The sequence below is a fragment of the Artemia sp. Qi Xiang Cuo genome, chromosome 12 (genome assembly GCF_049724085.1).
Source record: "Artemia sp. Qi Xiang Cuo chromosome 12, ASM4972408v1, whole genome shotgun sequence".
Taxonomy (NCBI): Eukaryota; Metazoa; Arthropoda; class Branchiopoda; order Anostraca; family Artemiidae; genus Artemia; species Artemia sp. Qi Xiang Cuo.
Genome location: NC_142805.1, coordinates 5,972,922 through 5,983,554, shown reverse-complemented (window position 1 = coordinate 5,983,554; position 10,633 = coordinate 5,972,922). Strand labels below are relative to the sequence as shown.

At 31.8% G+C, this 10,633-nt stretch overlaps 1 protein-coding gene across 1 annotated transcript; it reads right to left on the bottom strand.

Moving 5' to 3' along the window:
* Window positions 1-590: 590 nt before the first annotated feature.
* On the bottom strand, window positions 591-8,419 carry LOC148945698 (uncharacterized). The gene is made up of 3 exons (XM_089098031.1): window positions 8,288-8,419; window positions 4,960-5,130; window positions 591-3,430 (listed from the first exon to the last, which is right to left on the bottom strand). Exons 1-3 carry the CDS (start codon window positions 8,328-8,330, stop codon window positions 2,148-2,150), a joined length of 1,497 nt encoding a protein of 498 aa, XP_088954157.1. The 5' UTR covers window positions 8,331-8,419; the 3' UTR covers window positions 591-2,147.
* Window positions 8,420-10,633: the final 2,214 nt, after the last annotated feature.

Genomic DNA, 10,633 nt, shown 5'->3' with positions numbered 1-10,633 from the left:
AATGGTACCATGCTAGATTTGATAATATCAGATAAGTTTTGATGGTAACAGAAAATATTTTGTTAATATCAGGTAAGATTTTGATAATACCATGTAAAATCTTCATAATACCAAAGAGAATTCTTATAATATCTGACAAGATTTTGACTCAAGAAGAGGGACTGGTTACTCTCCAATCCCTTTTGACTTTTAAAAAGGCACTAAAATTTTCAATTTCTAGTCATATAACAATCCTCAAAATTTTATTCAACAAGGGGAGGGATTGAGACTATTTGCTTGTTTATGCTTGAATAAATTATGCTTGTTTTAAGATTTAAATCTGCTCTTTGCTTTCAAGTGACCATAGTTGTTACTGTTTGCTTAATAGCAGAAAAAATGGGTGATGTTTTATCAGCTATGAGCTACTAGGGATCTTTAACTACGCAAGAACATCATAAATTTGCTAATTTTTGGTAACGCCTAGAAACAACACACGTAACTGAGTATATTGAAAGAATTTATGTACATCTGCCATTTCTCATGAACTACTAGGGAGATTGAATTTAAACTTTCATGGAACGATGAATGCCAATTGAACCTTTAGTTTTAATTTAAGGAAATGAACCGAGGTATAACCACAAGGTATATCCAGTCACCAAAATAAGATCAATCTAATTTTTAAAACTTGGAAAGCCTTATCATATTATTATGATCTATTTTAATTAACATGGATGGTTGACCTAGAACAACCTTTGATAATGCCTTCTGTAGAACTACAAAAATTAGCAAAACATTAATTATAACATTTAACTTCAGATAGAATTCAATTTAATCAGACATTATAAGTTTAACCTGAAAATAAAGGAGGAAATAAAGCACTTGTCCCCTATTTTTTTATATATATAATCAAGTCCTCTTAGTGGATTTAAAACGTTATAATTGTAGCAGATGTTAATTATCGAAAAGAAGTGAAAAATAACTCTGGTAAAAAAAAAATAAAATAAAAGTTAAAATTTGAAAGAATCACGCATTCCTTGAGCTTCTCAGAATCAATTGTCACCTTACATCGTTGTTAAGAACATTATACTGGTGTCTTTGTTGGCAGTATTGAAGCAGCTTTTTAGTTTCAATGCTTAATGTTAGTTAAATAATCACCCTATGTTCCCATTAGTTCAACCGCACTTCCTCTCCTGAATTATGTATCTCCATTACAGTTTTAATATGAAACAAAACTTCCAAAACATATTTAATTGGGACTTAATGAATTAGTGCTCAAAGCCTCTCGTACATTGTGAAAGAACAGAAAAGATACGAATATTTGGGAGCATAATATCAGCAAAGGGAGGACTAGAGAAAACAAGTTCAAAAAGAATAATCTTTCAGGCTAGTAAATATATTGAAAAAAAAAGAAGCATAATTTAAGTTTGTGTTTTTTTTCTGCAATACTGTTTTTCAAAAGTGAAGAGATGATAGTTACTAAAGTTATAATACTGTGATGTGGGTTTTAGAACATTGCTTTCTATGGTATTGTTCGGCATATAAGAAAATGTTAGGTTATTATTAAAAACGAACTACTAATTATAGGCCTATCAAGCTTTAGGGTGGAGATCACATAAATTATCAAACACTACATGTAGTATCTATATTTGACTCTTACTATAGCCAGGAGCAAGACACTAAACAGACTGTGCAATAATTTGAACAAATCAACACTTATGAAACTCTCTTCTACAGACCCCATGGCAATGTGAATAACGTTTTTTCAAGAGAAATTTGTCAAATTTCAGATCGTCCTTGGACAGCCCTGTTCTTAATGTATTTGCTCATGAGTGCATACTGTAGATTATCAAACATCAAATTTTATTAAGTCATGGCATGCTTTCGTCAATCAGCAAAAATAAGACCAATGAGACAAACCTAAGTTTCTTCAGCACACTAAACCGTATTAATAAAAATAAGATGTGTTTTCATATATAATTAAAATATGATATGTTGAAAATATATCCAATGTGCTTTTCAAGAAAAAATTGATGTCAAAAGGTTCCCTGTGAACACAAAATTACATACAACAGGAGATTTTCTCTTAGCAAAAATTCTTTGATAAATTTTAACATGAAGCTTTTAATAAACATATAACACTCTTACACACTGACTCATACAAAGGCTTTTCACTCAGTATGACTTTTTAGATGATGAGATAGCCCAGAACTTGAAACATAACCTTTCTTACATATACCACATTTGAATGGTTTTTCTCCACTATGATTTCTTTGATGATTAAGTAGGTTAGCTTTTTGGTAGAATGTTTTCTCACATATATAACATTCAAAAGGTTTTTCTCCGGTATGAGTTCTTTGATGACGAGACAAACTGGTACTTGCAGTAAACCGTTTATTACATTTGTCACATTCGAATGGTTTTTCTCCAGTATGAGTTGTTTGATGATAAGATAAATTGGAACTGTTTGAAAAACATTTCTTACAAATATCACATCTAAAAGGTTTTTCTCCAGTATGAGTTCTTTGATGACGAGACAAACTGGTACTTACAGTAAACCGTTTATTACATTTGTCACATTCAAAAGGTTTTTCTCCAGTATGAGTTCTTTGATGACGAGACAAACTTGAACTTTTCGTGAAACATTTCTTACAAATATCACATTCAAATGGTTTTTCTCCAGTATGAGTTCTTTGATGACGAGACAAACAGGTACTTAGAGTAAAACGTTTCTTACATGTATCACATTCAAAAGGTTTTTCTCCAGTATGAGTTGTTTGATGATAAGATAAATGGGAACTTGAAGTAAAACATTTCTCACAAATATCACATCTAAAAGGTTTTTCTCCAGTATGAGTTCTTCGATGAATAGATAAATGGGAACTTGAAGTAAAACATTTCTTACAAATATCACATTCAAATGGTTTTTCTCCAGTATGAGTTCTTTGATGACGAGATAAATTATAATTTGAGATAAAACATTTGTTACATACATCGCATATGAAAAGTTTATCCCCAGTATGATATCTCTGATGATGACATAAACCTGAAGTTGACGAAAAACATTTCTTACATGCATCACACTCAAAAGGTTTTTCCCCCGTATGAGTTCTTTGATGAGCAAATAGGTTGGCTTTTTCTCGGAATGTTTTCTCACATATATCACATTCAAAGGGTTTTTCTATAGTATGAGTTTTTTTATGACGAGATAAAGTAGCACTTGTTATAAGTTTTTTCTTACATTTATCACATTCAAAAGGTTTTTTTCCAGTACGAGAAACCTCCTGTTTTGCCACATCATTTTCAGCAAATTCATAAGTGTGACTTGGCATCTCATTTTGACAATTCAAATCCATTTCATTTTTTAGCCATATTTCTGTCAAACCTGGAATACTAGGTAATCCACATCCTTGTTTGCTCATATCGTTATCAGAAGACGTTGTAACAGGGAGAACTAAAATAGTATGAAATTTGCTCAAAATAAATCACCAAGCCTTATATTTTTAGCCCTTTTTTATTTGGTACAGAACTCAGCTTTTAACGTTTTTACCCATACAAAGTTTTTATGAGATTCCTAGACTCTCAACTCGGTACTTAAATTAAGAATAACAATTTGAGGCATTATTCTAATAACAGTTTGAATTATTTATTCAGTAATTTCAGAATTTATTCAGTAATTTCAGAATCTATTTAGTATTTCAGAATGTTGGTTGTAAGCCAATTTACTTGAGTGTTGATTTGTCTTAAAAAAACATTGCTGTTTCAAAAAAAATCTATGTACTATACTGTAGTTTCTTCAAATGGGTGAATGATATTTATCTCTGCAATTTTTATGTTATTGTATTACAATGAAACGTTTTAAATAACTTGAAACTACATCCGAAGAGTTTGTCAAGGGTGTTAAAATGAATTAAGGATGTATATTGAGAACAAGTCACTGATTTATGATCATGCTCTATTTGGTCAAAACATCCAAAGAAACATTTATTTTATACTTTACAAATGTCCTAGGATAATTTTCAAATATCTGGAAGGTATACAATTAGGTCGCAAATGATAGGTAAGGTGTGACTTCCGCTCTCTTGGTACCATTACAAATGTTGGAAATAAATTTTTATGGTGAGAAATAAAGGCGTTTCTGGAGATCAAAAAGCTTATAACATATACTATCCTAGTTGCAAGAAAAAAAAATACGATTCAAGTCTAACAGAACCATATCCACCTATAACATAACAACTATAAAATATACAAAATACAAACATTATTATAATCCTAAATTCAAAAAATTTTCATACCTAGTCTTTCAAATCAAAAGGCTGCATAAGGCCAAAAAGGCTTTCAGAAGTCATAAAAAACATCAGATAAGGTTAAGTCGCTGATGGAACTTCGTTGGGGGTACTCTACTTTCAATTCTTGAAAGGCAATATTCACTGAAAGGCCCCGTTTTTATTTGATTCTAAAATCAACCTCGCGGCTTGAACCCCATATAAATTATTCACTTCTTTGGTGGCTGTTTTGTATGAAGGAAAGCAAATGATTTGAAGTATTTTTTGAAGCAAATGATTAAACTACGGACTTTTACACTGGCATATTATTAAGGCAAATTATTTCTATTGCGCATAGTTAAAAAGAAGAAGATACATACAGCACAAACTTTGCACCAGAAATAAAAGAAAACTGTCATATTAAAAAAATTATAAACGAGTTCTATCGAGTTCCAAAAGCCAGAAAAAAGTTCCAAATAAAATTAAGTTTGTCGTTTTATTCAGGAGTTTAATTGAGATACAACATTTTATGCCTAATAATCAAAATCATCTGGGATTACTATTAACTAAATATTTTTTTTTCAAATGCAATGAGACCATTCAGATTCAATGAACATTGATCTTTAGCGCTCTGCCAAAATTTTAATGGAACTTTAAGATATAACTTCTCATTTTGGACATAAATTAAAAATAGAATATAAGGATATCTGAAGCCTACTTTTGTTCCCGTCGATGTTCGACTCCAGTTTAAGATAGTCAGAATTATATTGAAAATCGCCAGACATACCAGGAGAAACAGCAATAAAATTTACTTCATTTTCCATTAATAAAATAGGATGTAAACTTCCAAAATTATTTTCATCATCATTTGAAGATGTGTCCTCAGCTTCTACAAAAATTAGAAAATAGAAAAGTCAAATCGAAATCCTCACAACAAAACGAGTTGGTTAGTCCGAAAGCCTTTAGAATGCCACACATTTTACATTTTATATTTTAGGAATACATTTTAGGTAGCATATGGTAGGTGAGGTGTGACTTCCTCTCTTTTGAAACCATCACAAATGTATGAAAAAAAATTATTGTGAGAAATAAAGGGGTTTCCGGCAATTAAAAGCTGATAACAGGCTATTCCAGTTGCCAGAAAAATAAAATACTAATCAAGTCTCACAGAAGTGCATTTACAAGTAACATATTTACTATAAAATAGTCATGATGCAATATGCAAACATTATTACATTTTTAAACATAAACAATTTCCATTTCTGTCTTTCAAAAGAATCATTTAAAAAAATCAAATAAAAAAATAAACTCCTTGGTGTCACAAACTTCAAATAATGTTAAGTAGAACATGCATATTTCAAGAATTTTGGACTTTCCAGACAGAGGATAGTCAAAATTAATTTTTTTTAAAGTGGATTAAACTGGTAGAATAACTTTGAAATGGCCAAATGTTGACAACGCTTTAACTGTGAACAACAAAAAACTCTTTGTTGGATCATTAAAGCTGAGACAAAATGGGCTATTCCAGGTAGCATTTATAAAGAGACCTATGTTACAGTATTATATCACACAACATATCATAGAGACCCAGGTCACACAATTACGCTCCATATGATTATCCGATTTTGTCCCTATACCTGAGGCAATTTTTTAATTTTTTTGCTTCCACCATCTGCTGGAAAAATTCTCTTGTTGTTGATTGTTTCCTTTTTTGACAATTTATAAGCTTTTACTCTCGGCTAATTTGTTACATTCATCTTAGAGCAAGTTTTTTTTTAAGGATTCGGATTCCTTTAATAGACAAGCATTGAATAATTTACCTGATAAACGTATAAGCGTATAAACGACAAGCGCGATAAGCGTGATAAACGTATAAGTCAATAATCGTAAATTGATTCAAAAACTTTCTTCATCAAGGTTGAAGCAATAGTTGCTACCTAGCAACCAGCCAACCACCAAGAGTCTTCTCAGCCGACCCTGACGAGTCTTCTGTTTCTTTTCCACCACTGATGGGGCAATATAACATTACCTAGGTATTGAAATGGACAATGAAAACTTTGAATTCAGCCCTATATTGCTCAATTCTTTTGTTTAAGACTGTTACTTTTACCATAGGGTATTGCTTGACTAGAGCATAAATCCAATGTTGTGCTAAAACTTGAGCATGATCATTGATCAAATTTTGGGACGATGAGTTATTCTCAAATTCAGCCACACAGTAATTCTTTGAGATCAAAACAAATGTTTTGAGAATTAGAAAAGAAAATTATCTTGTTGTTGATTGTTTCCTTTTTTTGGCAATTTATAAGCTTTTGCTCTAGGATAATTTGTTTCATTTATCTTAGAGCACGATTCTTTTTTTAAGGAGCCGGACTCCATTAATAGACTACCATTGAATATTTTACCTGATAAACGTCTAAGACGATGCCGTATTAAAAAAAAGAAAATAAGTTTTTTTTACTGAAAATAAGGAGCAACATTAAAACTTAGAACGAACAGAGATATTTTCGTATATGAGGGGAATCGTACCCTCCTAGATACCCCTCTTTGCATGCTAAAGTTCTTTAGGAGTTACAAAAAGGGTCTGATTCGAATAAAAAAGCCCATGTGTTAAGGAATTATTCTTAAAGAAATGGGACAAAAGGTCAAACTCTAGCGTAAAGAGCGGGGTATTGAGGAGGGAGCAAACCCACTTATGCAGAATAATTTCTGTTCCTTTTATAATTTCTCGTGGATCAGGATATCCACCTCCCACTCTTCCCACTTAAAATAACCCCTAGGGAAATTACCCCCGGAACCTTACAGTAAGGTTCCCTGATATGCTGAACCTGATAATAAAGTTTTCAACAATATTCCTAGAATTTTGGAGGCTGTTTTCCACCTTATTCGAAAATCAGGCAAATTTTCTAAGGCCCATAGCTTTTGCTGGGTTAAATCAAACTTAATGAATCTTATATATTTGTAATCAGCATAAAAAGATGATCCTTTTAATTTACCTATTGTTAACAAAATTCTATATTTTAAGTTTCGGTTACTATTAGGCCGAGTTGCTCTTTACTTACAATTTTTAACCACAAACTGTTTTTATCCTGTTTACCATTTATGGTTGAACCTAAGTCTACGACCAAGTAAACAACAAACCTCAGCAATTAGTAAGCAAAATTTTTAAAGTGCATTTTCTACAAACCAGTCCAATGAAAACCTTTTTCCTATGTCCCCTTTTTAAACTATTAAAAGAGACCTTGCCGCAATAAAGTACCGTTTTGTGCCATTTTGAGCCACAAAGCATAAATTGCTGTGAAAAGATAGCGAAAAGGTTTGAGAGTCAAATTCCTAAGATCTAATCCTTTATTAAACTAAAACCATGCACAAAGCCATGCAGAAGCCCAGGAGGATGGAGGAAAAGTGAGTTTACTTTTATTAAGCAGTAATTTTATGACAAAAGTACAAAATGTCTTTAAACTAAAACAAACTCTTCTTGCATAGGAGGGAATTAAAACCTCAACCCCTCCTCCCCATAGGAAAAATTAACAGTAAAATGGAGCATATGCTTTATTAAGAGTGCAGTTGGCATCTACCATAAAATAATACTTTAGATTCAAGACTGGGGGAACTTGGGGAAGGGGTGACTATTGATAGACACAAGCTTGATATATAGAAGATAGGAAAGTTTGACAAAAGCTAAGGTGCTAGACATACTTTCAAAATTTATGTTTTTTTTTTTTTTAATTGCTTCGTAAATTTCTGTCACTTCTAAACAAACCACAGTTTATGTTAAAGTAAATAAAATGTTTACAACCCGAAGTTTAAAAAAAATTTAAATGCTTAATTTTACGGCAACCATGTATCAAATTGCACAAAGATCATAAAAATCACTGTAATAAAAAAAAATAATTAATAATAGTTAGGTTTTTATAGTTTGTTAAATTTATTCAACAAGCTAGAGTAGCAGAAATGTGTAGGGGATGGTAAAGTATTGTAATATTTGAAAAAAAAGTAACAAAACTAAACAGCAAATTGGCCTAACCACCCATACTACCGATTACCTTGCTTAACAGCAGTGACGTCAGACAGCATGGGTGTTTCCATTGTTTACCAATTGATTTAAATACACAGTCAGACTTTCTTGACAGTTCCAGGTTAGAAATCTCTAGAATTTGAATAATTAATGAATTATTATATGGTACTGTATGCCATAATTATATGGTAGGCTACTAAACTTATCATAATTATATGGCGAATAATTATTTGTTATCATATGTTCAAAAGGAGACGCAGGAGCACAAAACATGCAAAACAGTTGGAAGATATAAGCATTAGAAGTATAGACATAACAATCTTCAAGACTAATTTATTGACAATCTGATTTTGATAGCAACTGACTGCAATAAAAATAGTCTTATTGTAAATAGATTGGATATTTTTCAACCCAAGGACAACCTATTGTGAGGCTAAGTTCCTAGAAAATTCTACAACTTACAAAAGAAAAACTTCAAAGGGAAATTTTTGAAAATAACATACTAAAATTTAGTACTTACTATTTACAATATTTTTCACAACATTTCATTTATCTAGCTGGTCTTGCTGAACCAATACATTTTTTAAGTCACTTGATTGTATTTAGAATATTTGGTGAAAGGTTGGCAGTGGCAGCTTACAACCAAGCCAACCTAAGCCATAAGAACTTGGAGGCTTCAAACTGGCATGTATTGATAGCTGGTGGTAGGGAAGGAAGGCAGGCCCTTCCCTGTTCAAAAAGGAAAGACTATACATTGGGAGTTAAGCTGCTGTGCCTTTGCCCCACTTTGTCTTTGGGTTTTTGCCCCCATTTTATCTGTCTTTGAGCAGTGAAAAATTTATTTGAAAATAAAAATCATTTCAAAAATCGTTCAGCAGGATGCAAGCACTAGGTAATTTGCAGTTTAATTCCCATTAATATTTCTACAACAAAGTTGTAGAATCTTAAATAAATTAGAGAAAGGGGAAACCCCTCCACATTTAAAATATAAGGTAAAACCCTCAAAACAAAAATTTTACAACCCAAAATTTTCTTACTTATTAATTAATAGGTAACTAATTAATTAATTGATTCATTTAACTGAACCGATGAAGTGATTACTTAACAAACTGAACAGTTGTGCCAACGAGAAAAATGGAAAAGAAAATTAACGTCAAAACCTAAAATGGTTTGAAACAAAAATTGATATGAAACTGGCAAAAAAAACAATACAACATAACATAACAGCAAGAATGAATAACGATTCATTCAATATTAGGTCAATTGAAAATTAATGCAATAAGATTGGTCTATAGATTTGAGAAAAAGACACACATAAAAACCAGTTAAAATCTTGTAAAATTACAACTAAAATTAGTAAAATTAATAAACAAAAATGAAAAAGTTGTCAAAAACACAAAAAGAGAGAAAGAAAAAGAAAAGGTATGGACAATAAAAACAAGGATACTATTGGAATGTTTTAATAATTTTATCAGTTACGAAAAAATATTTTGTGTGAGGGTTTAGAATTATATTTTTGGAAAAAAGAAAAACAACATATAGCTTTTCCACTCAGGCATTTTTAGCCTATTTTTTAAAAGGCAACATGCTGGTGCTGCTTAAACAAATGTCATTTGCCCGTGATTTTTTTTTTTTTCACCAAGCATCTTTGGATGGAAGGGGGGGGCCATGGAAGCTCTAGAGGATCCTCATTTGACAGGAAATTCAGAATTCTGGAACCATCTCAAACAAAAGCAACCACTTTGACCCCCACCAACACAGCATATTTATTGCTATACTGACATCAAGACGCTTGATGAAAATTTCTAGAAGAATTTTTTTCCACCCCCCCAATTAAAATCCAATTAAAATTGCCATTTGTTGAAATTTTTCCAAATAATTATACCGCAGGGGTTAACAAAGCTCCCACTGCCCCTAGGGCAAGGGATGTAAGTTTTGCAAGACAGCCACAATGAACATATGGCATACTGGGGCACATTCAATTGAAAACTGAGAGTTCTACTGCCCTTTTTAAGAATCAAAAGTCATCATTGGCAACCAACCAACACTCTGTTTTAAATAAATTTATTCGAAAAATTTGAGATAGCCATTTTGTTCAAAATAGTCCAAATTTTTAAAAGCTATGACTCCAGAGTTGACAACCCTCCTCCACGCTAGGGGAATTCTGGGGCTAAGGCAATAAATTATACAATTTGTTGATTGCTAACATATAAGGGCAATGCGATTATATTTGCCTCGATTGGCTACAATTTTTTAGTAACCAATCTGGATCTTTGCTTTGGCATCCCAGACAGCACACTCCCGAAAAGTTTTTAAATTTTTGGTAAGTGTAATACCCAACCGCATCGAGTCTACATGAGAGATGAAAAATTTT